General features: G+C 42.2%; 1 protein-coding gene across 1 annotated transcript in view; it reads right to left on the reverse strand.

The window, feature by feature from the left end:
• Positions 1–20,424, reverse strand: part of CFAP54 (cilia and flagella associated protein 54) — a 263,167-nt gene that overhangs the window by 224,859 nt on the left and 17,884 nt on the right. The window contains 4 exon segments of the mRNA XM_075274556.1: positions 538–736; positions 2,724–2,825; positions 5,315–5,428; positions 11,350–11,493. Of these exon segments, the coding sequence (XP_075130657.1) occupies positions 538–736; positions 2,724–2,825; positions 5,315–5,428; positions 11,350–11,493 (559 nt within the window).

Consider the following 20,424-nt stretch of genomic DNA (forward strand, 5'->3'; position numbering starts at 1 on the left):
GCTCACAGCAGAGGCTCTTTTATCATGTATTGATTTAGTTAATCCTCTGTGAGTTAAATACAGTAGCAGCACCAGGGCTGTCCATGTTTGCCTATGAATAAAATCTTGCAGGAGTTTATGTGGAGACCTGACTTCACAAACTGTGGATTGAGGATTGTGCACACTACAGACCAAAGTGCACACTAATCTCCCTTCATATTTCCTGATCGCTAGTCGTGACGGTGTGGCGGACACCTATCTGGTTGGGCAGCTGTTCCCTCCCCTCATCATCACAACTATTTTTTTCTGGTTCCTCTAGAAATTCCTGCTGCTGTGGCACTGCAAAATAATGTTCACCTGACTTCAGGTGTTTTTTTTGCAGCGGTAGCTTTCAGAAAAACACAATGCTGAATTTACACTAGCAGAAATTCAACTGCGTGTCCTCCATATCCGACTTCAACCTTAAAGTCGTGGAGCCGTGAGTGGTGTCCAGCCCTAACAGCAAAACTCAATATTAGAGTATGCTTGTTTAGGAACCTTAACAAGGACAAATCTTACCTGAAAGGATATCAATGGCAGCAAAACAAAGTTCTGCAATCACATCATGTATTTCTGGTTCATCAGGCGTTGGCGGTCCAGCCTGCAACACTCTTCTATTGCTATCCATCAGAGCTTCAAGAATTGCCAAGAACTGAGCTGCATTGTTTTCAAACATCTCTACTAGCAGTCGCTCAGTGTTAGTACGAGGCCACGGTAACTAGGGGTAAGAGACAGTATGGATTTCCAAATTTTTACCATTTAATAAAAACACTGGGGACATTTGTCAAGCCGTTTCAATTTTTTTTTGTCCAATTCATGTTCTTACTCTACTTGCCCAAGATTTGCTATTCATTCGCTCCTATCTTCTAGCCTTAAAGAGGTTGTCCACTTTCAGATTAATATTGAGAGACAAATGTTATTCTTTGTATAATAAAAAGTTATACAATTTTCCAATATACTTTCTGTAGCAATTTCTCATGGTTTTCTAGATCTCTGCTTGCTGCCATTCATTGTGTTACTTCCACTGGATAAGTCTGACCATGGTCATGTGATTTACGGTCCATGGTCATGTGATGATCACACAGGTGTTCAGGTCATTATAGTCACAGCACAGTAATCATCTGCCTGGTAAACGAGCTGTGCACCTGTGTGTACATCACATGACCATGGTCAGAGTTTTATCCACTAGAACAGGGGTCAGCAACCCCTGGCACACGTGCCAAGACTGGCACGTGAGGCATATTTTGCTGACACAGCAGTCAGCCCAAAACCTTCATGCATTAAATTAACAGAGAGCGTCCCTTCAGTGCTCTGCTAGAGCTGAGGTGTAGAACACGCCCCCTTCTCTCACTGACCACCAATCAGAGGTGAGCCTCTCACTGCACAGGATAAGGGCTCCCTGTTCCCTGCTGCTACACGTGAGGAGCTCTTTCAGTCTGCAGCCCTGAATAGGAGAGGAAGCTCTGCTGAGCAAAGTGAAAGTAAAAACAACACCAGGTACCTGCTTGTATTACTAACTATTCTTATTAATGTCAGGCATTTGGGGTTATTACTATAGCTTTAGTAACTCCATGTGCCTCACATTAATAGCAATTAACCCCATCATGCCCCTCACATTAACTCCTGTGTGGCTCACATAAGTGTTAATAACATGTGAGACATATGGGGGTACTAATAAAGGACCTATATAATGAAGATATTTACTTAATTATTACCTCCATATGTCTCACAATTAAGTGTTCACACCTGCTCCTGGTCTCTGCTTTGCAGGTTTCCGATACCTGCCCGAGAAACTGGACAGGAGACGGAAAGCGGCAGTCAGTTTTCAAACCCATCCACTTGATGGGTTTGCAAAGTGTCCGCCCGTGAGCATCTTCTTCCTCCCTGCAGCGAAACTGGTTTTTTTTTGTTTTTTTTTTTTTACTGGACTCAAAGTTGGACATACAGGACTTTGTGACCGGTTAAAAAAAGAAAAACGGTTTCACCGCAGAGACCAGAAGATGCTCATGGGTGGACACTGACTGCCGGGTTTCCGTCTCCTGTCCAGTTTCTCGGGCAGAAGACGGAAACCCACAAAGCGGGGACCGGACACAGGTGTGAACCTGCCCTTACAGAAAACTGAAGTTACTGACGGCTGGGGACTAGATGCAGCACCCATGGAACATTGTGTGTCTCCCCCTACAGGTGTTACCTCACTCTGCTCCCAGTCACATACATTACCACTAATTGCAGGTTACACATGTACTCATATTGCTTCTAATGGAAAAGCACATGTGAATCCAGGCAAATAGCGGTAAGCGCATGTGGCTGGGAGCGCAGTATGACAGCACCCCTATGTTTGTGCTATATCACTTTAGTGTAGGTGTCGTCAGCCTTACAATTATTGCCCGACACTCCGAGGGGCTCATCTTTGATTTTTTTAATATAAATCGGCACGCCCGAACTAAAAAGGTTGCCTACCCCTGCACTAGAAGTAACAGAATGAATGACAGCAAGCGGAGATCTAGAAAACTGTGAGGAATTGATTCAGAAAATATATTGGAAAATTGTAGACTTTTTATTATACAAACAATGACATATGTCTCTCAATATTGGTCTATTTTCTTGAAATAACGACAATCAATAAAATCATCATAAAAAAAGATACTAAGACATTAGTCCTTATGATAAAAAGAGTCAATATCAATACATGTCCACAAACAAACCTTTTCGGCTTCCTTGAGATTATTTTTCAGCTTTGGACGAAGAATGCCTTTTAGTTTCCTTCTTGACTCAAACACTGTTCTTTTGAAGATCATTACAGCCATCTGACAAAGAATAAGATAATCACTTTACAGTACATAAGTAGGAAAATTCAGCTTTCAGCAACAATTCACAATTAAACGCTCAGTGGTTTTGTAAATACTTTGCTTTCGGCCTCCAAGCAATTGCTGGGAAATCTCTTCTGTATTTTGTGCTGTATATCTGACTGTATTCTTCTTCTTGGTAACAACATCAAATGATACATGCAGAATTAGTTTTTTTTTTATTTAAGAGGATATCAAACAAGCGTATACCAACAGATAGGGGCTGGTCGTAAAGAGCAAGAAACATTGCAAGACCCTCTCCTCTTTCTTTACACAACACACCATAAACCATGCAGTATGCTAGTGGTGCCGTGGCCATCAGCCAATACAGTATATTATAAAACCAGCCATGTCATGCAGCACACAACCCAACTTTGCAATAAACAAGTATCTAGAATTCGGTGAGACACATGGCACTATCCTGGAACACAAAAAATCTGGAAAGCTTTCTTGATAACTTGTCCCCTGCAGATGTCATCTTGAACATCAGAAATTGGTACACTTTCAAATCCCAGCAAATTTAGCAAATGCCCCTTCATTTCCAGTTAAGGGAGCCGCCACGTCATGAGGATGTTGTTATCACTAGAACTGCTGTGACCCCTGCACTCAGTGGAACAAAGTAGCAGCAGAGCTAGGAAAGATCTGCTTTGTTTCATCTGCAGGACAACCACTTTAAATGACTGACGCTTGCATCCAAGTTTGTGTTAGCGGAGCAAATAACAATACAGGACTATAAAGGAGATAAATGTGTTGTTCCATATTGGCACTGCTGTGACTGGCACAATATCATGGGTAATTTTCTACAGTGGGCACATCAGTATGGGCTATTCTGAGCTGATGTTATTGCTCTGCTGAACAACCATTTGGCCTGCATAGGAACGCAGTGGGGAATAGTTTAGTAATGAGTGGCTCTAGCATGGGGACAGTCTACTGTGAGCAAAACCATTTGGAACTATTCTCTGTTTGCATATTTAGCACTGAACACTGAGGATAAGAGATTTGCAGAGAGCAGGGAACAGACACAGCAACAATACCAAGCAGGTAAGGAAAGTTCCATTGTGCTGAGAATCCGGATCAGAGCAGCCTGGCTGTCGAACAGTGATAACTTTATTACAGAGGGTGCACATTGCTCATGGAGCTCTCCTCACTCATGCCTTCTCATTCAGACACCAGAGCTTCAGATACAACAATCCAACAATGATAAACAAATAAAACCAATACATTCTTGACTGACCTGGTTAAACATATAATGTCTATGATGTTCACAAGGAGATAGCAAAATGAACAGATTATTTTCAGCACCAGTACTTATAAAAGACAGGATGAAATTTGTAGATGCGCAGTGGTGCAGGTAAAGGGGCCACAGCAGTTGCACTTTTAAGCTCTTGCGCCAACTTCCAGTGCCTGAAGACTGCCAGAACACCTGATCTCTGAAGGGTGTGGGTGTCGGATCCCCACAGATATCATGCCAAAGACCTATACTGTGTTACAGACAGATATGGTGGCAATTAAAGAAGTTAGAAGTGGGGGGAGGGGGCCCAAACTGATCTTTTGCACCAGAGGCCATGAGCCATTAGCTATGTCTCTGTAGATACGGATATCTTTACAGTGGAAATATAGCACATAACTGTCTCTGTGCATTGTGTATTCTGTGCATTCTGCAACTGTCTCTGTGTATTCCCCACGTAGCGATCCACAGCCGAAAAACACTGTAGAAAAGACAGCGGCGGAAACGCACTACAATTTTTCCACAGCGTTTTTCATAGAAAGTCCAGTTTATGATATTGCAGCATTTTCATTGAAGATTTTTTATGCAATGTATGTATGGGATTAGCCAGAATCCCATTCACTTTGCAGGTATTGTAAAATGTGGTGTTTTTGACCGTGGCATTCTCGCAATGTGGGGTCCCAGACTTAAAGAGATTTTTCCAGTGAAACCTGAGAAGAGGGGATCTACTCACTACTGCTCCATTTGCAAGAAATTGGTCCATTCTTGCGGCCATTGGGGTACAGACTTTCAGTGATCAGACACTTATGCCCTATCTGGTATTAAGTATTGTTAGTGGGAAACATAAAGCTCATGAATTTTTCAACAGTTTTGAAGCTTTATCCCTTATACTGTCCTCCATTTACATTCACGTGTAGCAATAAAATATATGACTATACAAAGGATATTTATACAAATGTCCATTTCTACACATACTGTTTCCAGTTTATGTGTATTTATTAGTAGCAAAGCAGCTGTAACATAAAAATGAAATACATTCCTTCATGTTTCAGTAGCACTAAGTAGCAGCAAAATTCCTGGAATACATATAAGTAACCCCACAGGCAGTATTACATGTCTTGTTCACTGACTTGTGTGTCTATGAATATCTTATTGAGCTTGTAACTCATGCCAAGCGCCTTCAATCACTTCACTTCTTAAAGCAGGCAAAATGTTTGTTTACCTTAAGAGTGGACTCTTTAAAAGCTTTCTTTGTCTCTTCGTTGTATGAGGAATCGCTCATATGTTCAAGCTGACTAAGCTCGCTGATCTTACCGAGAGCACGACGAGCAAATACCTACAAAGACACATACATATCAGATATGAGATGTCTCAATAACCTTGTCTTTTGTACAATGAAACAATAGGCCAGTAAACAAAAATCCTAATTGCAGTATAATCCTATGCGAATAAAGGGGGGCAGAGGCCAAGTTTGTAGTTTGGGAAATATTTACTTTAGTAGGAAATGAATATTCATTTTGGAAGCTGATGTAGAATTTAGTCATTTGTGTTCTATAAATAAAGAATTTATCTAATATAAAGGAAACATAAACCTTTGTCTAAGATTTGAAGTTGTTTTATTAGTTACAGAGGGTGAAACACAGTGTGGCATTCAGTACAATTCCTATAGGGTTTGTTAAACTTTCTGAATGGAAATTCAGTCCAGTTTGTTAAACTTTCTGAATGGAAATTCAGTCCAGTTTTGCTGTGAAGTAGTAATGGTACTCTGATCGGGTGAAGAAAAAATAAAGATTTGGGGGGACAATTGGGGCTGCTTTATGGTAATAAGGAGGATTTCCAAGTAATGGCAAAATTTAAGTAGTTTATTTGACATTTAAACTTTTGAACAACTTTTGATTTTCTGCCAGCATTTGTATCATAAATACATTTTGTAATATACTTTATTAACATACTGTGGCTCCTTTCTGTGAAATCCTGCATCTCTTTATTTTTTCCTTGGTTCTATATTGAGATTTTCACTGAGCACAATGTACCTTATTAAGTGCCTAAGACCCCATGGACACGACTGACTGTTTCCGATGTGGGGCCAAGTTTGCACTGGAATGCAGTTGGATGACACTCGTTTAGCTTAGATTATAAATATCAATTTATCCCAGGCAACCCCTTTAACATAAAATATTGTAAAAAGAAGACTAGATTCAGCTGTAAGCAGGACCTGGGCAAACCATCACCAGGTCCATTGGACGTGGCAGCATGGCTGCTCCACTTGAGCTTGAAGTGAACTCTACGGCCAAAGCATCCACACTGCTCTCTCCAGGATTAATGCTGGGAAGACCAAGGAGTTGGTGGTGGACTTTGGTAAGCGGAGGAGTACCCTGAATCCGGTGGACATCCAAGGGACAGGCATTGAGATAGTCAAAACCTATAAGTACGTGGATATGCTCCTCAATAATAAGCTGGACTGGGCTGATCACCTGGATGAGCTTCACAGAAAGTGCAACAGCAGGCTTTACCTGCTCAGGAGTCCAGGGGCCACTTCTTAGGGCCCTTTTCAAGAAACAGACTTCACAGGCTGGTTAGAAGAGCCAGCTCTGTCCTAGGGAGCCAGAACCAGGGACTGGGGAACCAGTGGTTGGTGATAAGATACTGTCCGTGGTGAGCTCCATGCTGGAGAATAACTCCCATCCCATGCATGAGACTGCGATTGCATTGGGCAGTACTGTCAGTGACCAACTGCTACACCCCAAGTGTGAGAAGGAGCGTTATAGAAAATCCTTCCTCAAAAACGTTGTCAGGCGACTGCATAGTTAATATCAGGCTAAGCTAAAATCACTCCGCACAGAGAACTAAATGATCCTGAAGTCTTCTTTCTTTTAGTTGCTATGACTCCTTGTATCTTTTTTATCTGCTATTCTGAGCTTGTATGTGTTTCTTTCTTGTAATCTATTACTGTATTATCCATGCTGCTGTAACACACTGAATTTCTCCATAGTGGGACTATTAAAGGATTATCTTATCTTACCACAACACATGTCATACACTTGGTATGTTACGTATCTTACCAAATTAAAACTTGCAACATGCAAAACAGAATTTAAAAACAGTTCTAAGTAATACTGGAACTTTTAACTTGAAGTCTTTCTTGGTACTTGCCCATGAAACCACAACCTGAAGAGGTTATAGCTTCAGTGCTTAACGACATAACTTTTTCACTGTCTTCTTTCCATCCGTTCTAGTAGTTGTATCCTGAACGTTGACTTCATTGACACATTGCATCAAGATCTCCATCAGGACCAACCAGTGACAGAGCCTCGACCAGCAGCTTCAATTGAAACTCCAATATCCTTCCTTGGGGCCAAGCATTCCAGCATCTAAGTGGTTTGTTTTCCAGCCTGTGTCCTCTCTTTAACCAGCTGCCCTGACTGCTTGCCGCCCTCCAACTTCACTTGACAGCTGACTCCCCCTGCTTCTCAAACCTTGGTAATCTGCTTTTGGTCCTCCTCCCAAAAGTTCACTGTTTCCACTGCCCTAAACAAATATGTGGCAATATTTTGCATTCTTTCCACGGTCGCTTACACTCTTCTGCTGGATTATAGTACCAGAAAGCAACATCCTCCATAGCCAAGAATAAGCACAAGAGCTTCCTTGTCAACCCCCTTGGTGAGCTGTACACTTTGGTGACCCTGCCAACTAGAAACATGCCCCAGGCAAGCAATTGGTGATGAAATAGCTATTTCGATGCTGCCAGATCCACAGTCCTCCTCAGCCAACATGCCGCTGTGTCTGGCCTTCTCCTCCCAAACTGCCACACAGACACTGCACCCTGCAGGTCACCTGAAGCCATGCCCCCAGTGATGAAGATCAAAGACCCTTACTTTCAACTGAAGTTCTCTCTTCTGAGGTACATGGAAGTTACGCAATGTATGCAGGTCTTCAGTGGCAAGGTAGATAACAGAAGACAAGATGACAGTAACAGTGGCTGTTGGGCCCAGTGGGCAAGATCGCAGACCACAACTATGAACAGCACGCTAATGTTGACACAGTGAATGTACTGCCCGTCAATGGAGAACTTATTCTCTCACCAAAGAAGTTCCTGAGTTGTATAACCAGATGGAGGTTAAGTGGTAAGAAGATTTCCTTCCCAAGCAGTACAAACTTCTCCCAAGTGTTCCTCCTTCCAAACTGTGCTCAAAGCCGGTCTACTCAATGAATGCGTGGGAAGCTTGCTAAGATCCCAGAAAATATAAGGCTATCTCATGTGCAATACAACTCACAGGTGCAACAATGTTTTGCCTTCTAAAGAGTCATATCCAGATATAAGTTTCTGGAAAGTACTAGATCCCTGCCTGTTAAAATCAATGTGAGTCATAACTGCAGCTACAGTCAGGACAGTGGTTCATGCCTTCATATAGAATCAGAGTCATTTTAATAGATTAGGGGGTCTTGTTCACGCTTGCTGCAAAAGGGAATCTCTCCCACATCATTTAATTTCCCCTTAAGTACATATGGCCCCCTGCCCCCTCAGCCACCAATATTACACAAATAAAGAATAATCAAAGAACTACCTAATCCTGTTCCCACAGACCTGAATGTAATGATTTGAAAACAAAAAACAGTCCACCGAGCAGATTTTGAACAGTAGGTCAGATATTATCCCAGTGTAAATACAGGTGTATGCAGCAGCAGTTATAAACCAACCCAAGGCTGAGAAGTGAATCACATATATTCAGACCAACACCCTTATCAATTAAGGAGGTCCAGTTGGTCTGAATACCTGCATGTAATGATGTCTGCAGTGGTGCTCATTGTGTTTCCTTGCCTCTGACATCATCAGCTGAATGCGGAATAATGGAGCACGGAACCCTGCTCTACTATTGTACTCAACCTCTTTGTGTCTCGTAAGGACACAGACAGAGTTGAAATCGATACCTCCTGTCCAGAACAGTAAGACAGCACCAGAAATTTGGGACTGTCCTGCTTGACACAGGTCGGTTGTGGGGCCCCGTAACCATAGGGCGTGATACAGAAACACTGTTTGTCCAATGGTTAAAGCAGCCATGTATGCAATAAGCCATAAGTTGTTTAAAGATTGTGTCCACTTTAGGCTTGCTTCACACTCTACAACTTTACTACTACACAAATGGTGTAATGAGGCATCTTTGGCACATGGCCCTGACTTACAATAAATATGTCGCACTTTGTCCCTTTTCTGCCTCACTCGCCACTTTTTGAGACAGTGGGCAGAGCAAGGTGGAAAGAAGTGGACAGAGATTGTCTTGTGCCATCAGATTTTGCCCTTCTGTGTGCCCCCAACATTCTAGGATGGGATCCTATACTGTAAAAAAGGATGGTGGCCATTTTATTTCACCCATACTGCTTATGCCCTAGAGAAAACACCTTTACTAATTAAAACTATAAGGGTAGGGTCAAATGCTTGAATTTGGCGCGGATTTTGAGGTGGATTCTTCTTCCAAATTCCACCCTGATTCTTCCTTTCATTATTTCAAAGGGAGACAAAGATCGAAGAAGGATGCTGAAAAAATATGTCCGACTTGATCTTTCTGCCGATTCCACATCTGATCCTGACACAGAACTTGTGGCACGAGCCACTCTGATTATAGGTTTATTCATCTGAGCCTAACCAGCAGAAAAAAGTCTCAATTTCCTCTTCCATATTAGACACCTACACTGATGAGCAAAAGGGTAACAATGTTTTGAACATTCTGACTTTCAGACTCCATATCTCACCATGCACTACAGCTTCCAACATGAGACTACCATCATTTTATAGACAATCATCTTGGATATCTCATACATAAATTTGACTTGCAGCCATTTAGCATATGATTAGTTATGCTGATTCTTGTCATGTAACTGCATTGATACTGTTTTGCTCCTAAAAAAATCTAAATTTTAATTTTTATTATTTTGTTAATCCACCTTTGGCATTCAACACTGCCTGAATCCTTCTGGGCACGCTCTTGATCAGATTCCATCAGATCCATGTCTTGACCAAAATCTAATTCCAGGTCTCTTCTACATGTTCCCAATGTTGGTGCATACTGGGTACAAGTACAGCTTTTTCTTCAACTCTACCCACAGGTATTCGATTGGGTTGAGGTCTGAGCACTGTGGGGTCTAATCCAGCACCTCTACTTCATTGCCATTGCACCATTTCTTCGCTAATCTTGATGTATGCTTCCAGACGTTGTCCTGCTGGAACACTGTTGTCTTCTTCATACCCGTAGTACTCGAGTGTACAAAGTAACTTGTCTGGTAGGATACTCACATGTAGCTCAACGTTGAGACTACCATCGATCTTGGTCAAGTATCCAACACCTTTGGCTGTGAAACAACCTAGTATCATCAGGCTTCCTGCACCAAACTTGACATTTTCTTAGCCCACTTTTCCTTTACAGACCCATTTACATGCATCGGAACCCAGTCTATTAACTTTTGTCTCATTGCTCCAAATCACCAGATTCCAATTTTCTACTATCCACCTTACAAATTTTTTCTTTTGCAAAATCAAGCCGACACTTAAGAAAATATTGAAATCAAGGCTTCTTCGCCTTTTTTTTTGGGTCACCATTCCAAACTTGTGTAATGTGCATCTCACAGTTCTTGATTTGATGTATACACGTGAACAAAATTGTTGGTATCCCTCGTTTAATGAAAGAAAACCCCCAATGGTCACAGAAATAACTTGAATCTGGCAAAAGTAATAATGAATAAAAATTCTATGAAAATGAACAAATGAAAGACAGACATTGCCACAGACACTCCAGCCTGCGCACAGATAAGGAGAAAGGAGGAACCGTCTCCCAGAGTGGAAGATACGTAAGTATGATGCGATGAGGTGGGGGTTTAGGGGTTGAGGTCTTAGTAATGGGGGTCTTATTAGTTGGTGGGATAGCTTAGCTAGGGAGACAGGGAGGGGGGGTGTAAGAGTGAGAGAGTGGGGGAGCAGTGACAGGGAGGTAGTGCGGAAGGAACACAGGAAGCTACATAATAAGAATGGAACACCATGTAAACAAATGCAGAAGATGTCAGGAGCATCCACAGACACCTAGAAAACACTCAAAACATTGCTAAAAGTACATGGGTGTATTTTTAACCCATAAATAGCACTAACAGACCGTTTAAAAAAAAAAATTACCCAGAAAACCCCTTTAACTATTTACATCACAAAAATAAAAACTTTCCTGTGCTATCAAGAAATACAATATGTAGTGTGAAAAAAGGCAACTACTATACCTCTCCATGAACACCAGCCTGGCAGTCAAAATAACACTGGCACACAGCCGTATATAGCGTTGCCCTCCAGGTAAGGTAATGGACAGATAAGAGAGGTACAGAAGACTCCATGCATACACTTGACCATAACAGGAACTCCAGAGCCTGAAAAAGAAGCATTTTACAAGTGTTTGTGAACTGGTGGTTTGACATTTATGGGCAATTAAATGTTTTATGACAAATGGAATAGAAATCAGTTTACATACACTAAACCAATAAATATAACAATTAAGAAATTAATGTCCAGTACTAAGATTTATTATTTCATAAATGCTGATAACTATATGGATACAGACAAGCAGAACAAACAGACTACTGTTTTGTTTTTATAACCCTGTCTTATACCCTAATGTAGCCACTAGAGGTCCCCATCAGCTAAGTTATACTGTTCAATGAGAATCTGTAGTTCTCAGCTGCCCCATATTGAGTCTGATAGGTTTAATATGAATTATTATTGAGAGAGGATAAGGTTATGAAATAACTTCAATAGCATGCACCATTTAGCTGTTCTATTTTGAGAAAGCTGGATAAGAAATCTGGTTTTTCCAAAGTTCCATTTATTGGAGAATCTGAACACGATAACCTACAGAGGGACAGTTCCTGTATTGTATTTATGGCACAGATATATGGGCAGTATTTAGTTTAGAAAAATATACTAAGAGCACCAATATGGCTCAATAACGTGCCAGAAATGGAAATCGTTAACATATGACAGCTGAAACCTTTAAACCTGAAAAACTACAGAGAGCGTTTAACCCCTTAACGACCAATACATTTTTTGCACTTTTCTATCATTGCATACCATAAGCCATAACTTTTTTTTAATTTTTTGCGGTCAAGACAACTATATGAAGTTTACTTTTTGCAGGACAAGTTGCCATTTCAGGTACATATACATCAATTAACTTTTATTAACTCTTTCTAGGAGGGAATAAAAAGAATAGCAATTCCTCCAATGTCTTTTTAGTCTTAGCAGTGTATACAGTATATACTATACTAGCCTCTGCCTGCGACTTCATCTGCAGGTTGTTGGCATCGAGGATCTGCCTATATTCAGCAAATTGCTGCCGTTGATGGTTTGCCTGCACCGGCGTTTTAGCAGCTCTTAAGATGTCCTGCTGCTGAACTCATTCCTCGCACTGTGCCTGTGATTGTTCTGGCATCGAAGCAGCTCGCTAGGACACTATATAAATGAGCGTGTTATTGGCTTTGATGATCAACCTGCTCCAGGGTTTCAACAGCTGTCAAGCAGGCCTGCTGCTGAACTCATTCCTCGCGCTGTTCCAGGATCTCAGCAGCTTACTGGGACACCATATAATGAACGTGTTGTTGACGTCGATGATCCCCCTCAGCTCCGCTTGATGAGAACTCTGTTGACTTCTGGCTACCTTCATAGCTGTCGTTGTTTTAGAGTTTTGCAACAAACTAGATTTTCTTTTTCCCGGCATGTTTAAAAGTAGAAAACTGCCAATTTGGATTAAAGGTGTTTTCCCATCCAGTGAGTAAGCACTGCCTGGAGCATATCAGATAATATGCAAATGCATGTACAGAATGGACTGAGGGTTAGCTGAGTGTTTACATAGAGAGATAACAGACCTGGCTTTATTAGAACCTGAGATAAGCTGTTGCAAAAGCAGTTTAATAAACTATGTGAATATAAATTCATAACAGTCATGGAGCCATGTCATTTACCAGGATAAAAAGAAGCCTGTGTGTTAATCAAGGTTACAAATTATCTATGTGCCAAATTTCACTCAAATCCGTTCAGCCGTTTTTGTGTGATTGAGGAACAAACATCCAAATATCCAAACACACAAACTTTCACATTTTATAATATTAATAGGAAAGTAGGATTGGCAGCCACGTGTATCGCTGACGATAACACGTTACATTTGCTTTGCATGGTCTCACACTGCCATTGGATATGTCACTAACTGTGCACTATCCTACCATGTTTCTCCGAAAATAAGACAGTGTCTTATATTAAATTGTCACTCTAAATATAGGACCTGTCTTATTTTCGGGGGACGTCTTATTACAACCGGCAGTCATGCCGGCACTTCCTTAGTGGAGTGTCAGCGTGACTGCCGGTTGTAGGTAGTGTAGTGTAGGGGAGGGGGGAAAGTATCATACTTACCTTTCTCTTCTTCTTAGCAGCGCTGGTGCTGCTGTTCGTCCCGGAAGTGGTGGGCGGGGCTTAACGAGGCTTCGGGGCGGGGCTTAGCGGAGCTTTGCAAGCTCCACTTCACTGACACAGCAGCCGTGCTCTGTGCTCCGTGTGCGCAGGAAAGCCGGCTGCTGCCTCTTCTGTATGGCAGCTGCTGTCTCTGCCTCTGGGATGAGCTGGGAGAGCTCATCCTACAACAGTAGAGGCAGCAGCCGGCTTTGCTGTGCACACGGAGCACAGAGCAGGGCTGCTGTGTCAGTGAAGTGGAGATCACTAAGCCCCGCCCATGAAAGCTCCGCTAAGCCCCGCCCACGAAACCCCGCACACCACTGCCGGGCATGCCTTTTTTTTCGGGGATGCCTTATATTAGGCAATTCAACAGAAACCCCGCATGCCTTACTTTCAGGGGGTGTCCTACTTTCGGGGAAACATGGTATCAGAATCATTGATATGTCTATCAGCAGTCTTACTAAGTAGTATACATAAAATAGTAGTATACTTATCTGATACTCAAGGAAAGTTTGAGACAGAAAGTCTATAATAACTAGAATAACTGAAATAACCACACAAGATTACACCGATTACTTGGTTTGACTTTTGGTTTCAGTTATTAATCATTAATTATTATTATTATTATTGTTTATTTATATAGCACCATTAATTCCATGGTGCTTTACATTTGGGGGTTACATACAATTCACAAAATATACAGGTACATATCATACTAACAGTGATCGACTGGCACAGTGGGGTAGAGGGCCCTGCCCGCGAGGGCTTACAATCTATGAGGGAAGGGGGTAGAGACAGAATGAGAGGGGGAGACTGTACAGATGGTGGTGAGGTGATAGTGTTATTGGAGGTTGTAGGCCTTCCTGAATAGGTGAATCTTCAGGGCCTTCTTGAATCCTGTGATTGTGGGGGTCAGTCTTATGTGTCGTGGTAAGGAGTTCCAGAGTATGGGGGATGCACGGGAGAAGTCTTGGAGACGGTTGTGTGAGGAGCGGATGAGGGCAGAGCGGAGTAGGAGGTCGTTGGAGGATCTGAGGTTACGTGTGGGCAGGTAGCGGGAGATGAGGTCAGAGATATATGGAGGGGACAGGTTGTGGATGGCTTTGTATGTTAGCGTTAGTAGCTTGAACTCAATTCGCTGGGCTATGGGTAACCAGTGGAGGGACTGGCAGAGGGGAGCAGCCGATGAAGATCGGGGGGTGAGGTGGATTAAGCGAGCAGCACAGTTTAAGGTGGACTGGAGGGGGGCGAGGGTGTTTGCCGGGAGTCCATGCAGAAGGGTGTTGCAGCAAAACTGTGCTGAAAAACTCGGCTTACACTCGAGTATATACGGTATGTGTACATTCTTCTATTTGATGCGATTAGCTTTATATTGATTTTTAGATCCATAAATTGCAGCTAAGTACTCCACCCACCCTCGTCTTGGCTCTGCAGAGTAACATTCCAAACACACACACAATATATATATATATATATATATATATATATATATATATATATATATACACATACAGTCCTATGAAAAAGTTTGGGCACCCCTATTAATCTTAATAATTTTTAGCTCTAAATATTTTGGTGTTTGCAACAGCCATTTCAGTTTGATATATCTAATAACTGATGGACACAGTAATATTTCTGGATTGAAATGAGCTTTATTGTACTAACAGAAAATGTGCAATATGCATTAAACCAAAATTTGACCGGTGCAAAAGTATGGGCACCTCAACAGAAAAGTGACAGTAGATCCTCCTTTTGCAAAGATAACAGCCTCTAGTCGCTTCCTGTAGCTTTTAATCAGTTCCTGGATCCTGGATGAAGGTATTTTGGACCATTCCTCTTTACAAAACAATTCAAGTTCAGTTAAGTTAGATGGTCGCCGAGCATGGACAGCCCGCTTCAAATCATCCCACAGATGTTCAATGATATTCAGGTCTGGGGACTGGGATGGCCATTCCAGAACATTGTAATTGTTCCTCTGCATGAATGCCTGAGTCGATTTGGAGCGGTGTTTTGGATCATTGTCTTGCTGAAATATCCATCCCTGGCGTAACTTCAACTTCGTCACTGATTCTTGAACATTATTCTCATGAATCTGCTGATGCAGAGTGGAATCCATGCGACCCTCAACTTTAACAAGATTCCCGGGGCTGGCATTGGCCACACAGCCCCAAAGCATGATGGAACCTCCACCAAATTTTACAGTGGGTAGCAAGTGTTTTTCTTGGAATGCTGTTTTTTTTGGACGCCATGCATAACGCCTTCTTGTATGACCAAACAACTGAATCTTTGTTTCATCAGTCCACAGGACCTTCTTCCAAAATGAAGCTGGCTTGTCCAAATGTGCTTTTGCATACCTCAGGCGACTCTGTTTATGGCGTGCTTGCAGAAACAGCTTCTTTCTCATCACTCTCCCATACAGCTTCTCCTTGTGCAAAGTGCGCTGTATTGTTGACCGATGCACAGTGACACCATCTGCAGCAAGATGATGCTGCAGCTCTTTGGAGGTGGTCTGTGGATTGTCCTTGACTGTTCTCACTATTCTTCTTCTCTGCCTTTCTGATATTTTTCTTGGCTTGCCACTTCTGGGCTTAACTGTCCCTGTGGTCTTCCATTTCCTTACTATGTTCCTCACAGTGGAAACTGACAGGTTAAATCTCTGAGACAACTTTTTGCATCCTTCCCCTGAACAACTATGTTGAACAATCTTTGTTTTCAGATCATTAGAGAGCGGGCTGTCCATGCTCGGCGACCATCAAACTTAACTGAACTTGAATTGTTTTGTAGAAAGAAATGGTCCAAAATACCTTCATCCAGGATCCGGGAACTGATTAAAAGCTACAGGAAGCGACTAGAGGCTGTTATCTTTGCAAAAGGAGGATGTACTAAATATTAATGTCACTTTTCTGTTGAGGTGCCCATACTTTTGCACCGGTCAAATTTTGGTTTAATGCATATTGCACATTTTCTGTTAGTACAATAAACCTCATTTCAATCCTGAAACATTACTGTGTCCATCAGTTATTAGATATATCAAACTGAAATGGCTGCTGCAAACACCAAAATATTTAGAACTAAAAATGATTAAAATTAATAGGGGTGCCCAAACTTTTTCATACGACTGTATGTGTGTGTATATATATATATATATATATATATATATATATATATATACATACATATATGCAATCTGGTCTGCCGGGAACTTGTATATGTGGAAAATGTCCTTTTATTGGAAAAAGCAGTACACCACGTATCGGTCCTCATAGGAACCTTCTGCAAGTGTGTATATATATTATATATACAGTCCTATGAAAAAGTTTGGGCACCCCTATTAATCTTAATACAGCGCACTTTGCACAAATAGAAGCTGTATGGGAGAGTGATGAGAAAGAAGCAGTTTCTGCACGTACGCCACAAATAGAGTTGCCTGAGGTATGAAAAAGCACATTTGGACAAGGCAGCTTCATTTTGGAAACAAAAATTGAGTTGTTTGGTTATAAAAAAAGGCGTTATGCATGGCGTCCAAAAAGAAACAGCATTCCAAGAAAAACACATGCTACCCACTGTAAAATTTGGTGGAGGTTCCATCATGCTTTGGGGCTGTGTGGCCAATGCCGGCACCGGGAATCTTGTTAAAGTTGAGGGTCGCATGGATTCCACTCAGTATCAGCAGATTCTTGAGAATAATGTTCAAGAATCAGTGACGAAGTTGAAGTTACGCCGGGGATGGATATTTCAGCAAGACAATGATCCAAAACACCGCTCCAAATCCTCAGGCATTCATGCAGAGGAACAATTACAATGTTCTGGAATGGCCATCCCAGTCCCCAGACCTGAATATCATTGAACATCTGTGGGATGATTTGAAGCGGGCTGTCCATGCTCGGCGACCATCTAACTTAACTGAACTTGAATTGTTTGTCCAAAATACCTTTATCCAGGATCCAGGAACTGATTAACAGCTACAGGAAGCGACTAGAGGCTGTTATCTTTGCAAAAGGAGGATCTACTAAATATTAATGTCACTTTTCTGTTGAGGTGCCCATACTTTTGCACCGGTCAAATTTTGGTTTAATGCATATTGCGCATTTTCTGTTAGTACAATAAACCTCATTTCAATCCTGAAATATTACTGTGTCCATCAGTTATTAGATATATCAAACTGAAATGGCTGTTATAAACACCAAAATATTTAGAACTAAAAATGATTAAGATTAATAGGGGTGCCCAAACTTTTTCATAGGACTGTATATCACTAAACATGCCAATTTTCTTAAACCAGAAAAACAGATTTATTAATGTACAATGCTAAATAAAGCACTGCATTTGTGACATTACTTTGGCATTACTCAGACTAAAGACAGCCACCCACCACTTTCCATGAATTATTGAATAAACTGCCTTTTTTTTAGAAATTAACTACAATATAAGCTTTTTAAATATATTTTTATCTTAGTTTTCTTTAACACATCTTCCTGTAGTTGCTTTTCCTGGCACACAAATCTATTATAGACATAAAGATTGGCCATCAATTTTAAAAGGGTAGAAAACCCCAAAGTTGACATCAGCAGCTGAGGCTTGGACACTGCACATTGTACAGAGCCATAAGGAGACAGTTCTGTAGTGGCCAGGGGCATAACTTGATGTGTAAGTAAATTTTCAGACAACTTTTGATTTCTGGCAGTATTTGTGTCATTAATAAATTTTGTAATATATTTTAATAACACATTTTGGATCATTTCTGTGAAATCCTGCATTTTTTCACTCTTTACCTTGCTTCTGTATTGAGAACTGTTCCTGTCTCTCACTGAATGTTACTATACATGGGAGTAAGGGGCTGTGTAACATGTAGTGAAAATGAGGGTGGGGGAGTCACTTCAAACAGTTGTATCAAATCAATGTCAAACAATGGTCAAAAACCTAATTGGGAAATGCTGCTCTGGTTGCTCCTGATCCAAATGTTCTCGATATATGATATAGACAAGCCTCTGCCCGCAACTTCGTCTGCGGGTTGTTGGTGTCAATGACCTGCCTATATTCAGCAAATTGCTGCCGTTGATGGTTTGCCTGCTCTGGCGTTTCAGCAGCTCTGAAGCTGTCCTGCTGCTGAACTTCTTCCTCAAGCCGTGCCTGTGATTGTTCCGGCATCTCAGAAGCTCGCTGGGATGCCAAATAATGAGCGTTTTGTTGGCTTTGATGATCCACCTGTTCCGGTGTTTCGGTAGCTGTCAAGCTAGTTTGACGCTGAACTTGTTCCTCGTGCTGTGTCCTTGATTGTTCCAGAATCTCAGCAGCTCGCTGGGAAGCCATATAATGAGCATGTGTTGTTGTCATCGATGATCCGTATGCTCCGGTGTTACTGCAGCTCTCAAGCTGGCCTGCCGATGAATTTGTTCCTCGCTCCGTGCCTATGATTGTTACGGCATCTCAGCAGCTCACTGGGACGCCTTATAATGAGTGTGTTGTTGGCGTCGATGATTCCCCTCAGATCCACTTTAGGAGAACTGTGACTTCTGGCTACCTTCATAGCTCGCAGTGTTTTAGAATTCTGCGACAGATTAGCATGTTTAAAGTTGGCAAACTGCCAATTTGCATTAAAGTTGTTTTCTAGAGATGAGCGAACACTAAAATGTTCGAGGTTCGAAATTCGATTCGAACAGCCGCTCAATGTTCGTGTGTTCGAATGGGTTTCGAACCCCATTATAGTCTATGGGGAACAGATACTCGTTAAGGGGGAAACCCAAATCCGTGTCTGGAGGGTCACCAAGTCCACTATGACACCCCAGGAAATGATGCCAACACCTCTGGAATGACACTGGGACAGCAGGGGAAGCATGTCTGGGGGCATCTAACACACCAAAGACCCTCTATTACCCCAACATCACAGCCTAACAACTACACACTTTACACACTCAATACCACATCTCTGACAGTAGGAAAACACCTTGAAACATGTGTATTTGGCACTTGCAGTGAGGAGAGCTTGTCACCAGCAGTGAATTTGGCCCTTGTAGTAAGTTGAGGTTGGCACCAACATTTGTTTTGAAAATCAGGGTGGATTGAGCCTCTAACCAGCAGAGTTTGGGCAAATTCATGGTGGAGGGAGCCTCTAAAAACCCCAGTTTGGACCAATTCATGGTGGAGGGAGCCTCTAACCAGCCCAGTGTGGGCAAATTCATGGTGGAGGGAGCCTCTAAAAAACCCAGTTTGGACCAATTCATGGTGGAGGGAGCCTCTAACCAGCCCAGTTTGGGCAAATTCATGGTGGAGGGAGCCTCTAAAAAACCCAGTTTGGACCAATTCATGGTGGAGGGAGCCTCTAACCAGCCCAGTTTGGGCAAATTCATGGTGGAGGGAGCCTCTAAAAAACCCAGTTTGGACCAATTCATGGTGGAGGGAGCCTCTAACCAGCCCAGTTTGGGCAAATTCATGGTGGAGGGAGCCTCTAAACAGCCCAGTTTGGGCAAATTCATGGTGGAGGGAGCCTCTAAACAGCCCAGTTTGGGCAAAATCATGGTGGAGGGAGCCTCTAACCAGCCCAGTTTGGACCAATTAATGGTGGAGGGAGCCTCTAACCAGCCCAGTTTGGGCAAATTCATGGTGGAGGGAGCCTCTAAACAGCCCAGTTTGGACCAATTCATGGTGGAGGGAGCCTCTAAAAAACCCAGTTTGGACCAATTCATGGTGGAGGGAGCCTCTAAACAGCCCAGTTTGGGCAAATTCATGGTGGAGGGAGCCTCTAAAAAACCCAGTTTGGACCAATTCATGGTGGAGGGAGCCTCTAACCAGCCCAGTTTGGGCAAATTCATGGTGGAGGGAGCCTCTAAACAGCCCAGTTTGGACCAATTCATGGTGGAGGG

The sequence above is a fragment of the Leptodactylus fuscus genome, chromosome 5, assembly GCF_031893055.1.
Source record: "Leptodactylus fuscus isolate aLepFus1 chromosome 5, aLepFus1.hap2, whole genome shotgun sequence".
Lineage (NCBI taxonomy): Eukaryota > Metazoa > Chordata > Amphibia > Anura > Leptodactylidae > Leptodactylus > Leptodactylus fuscus.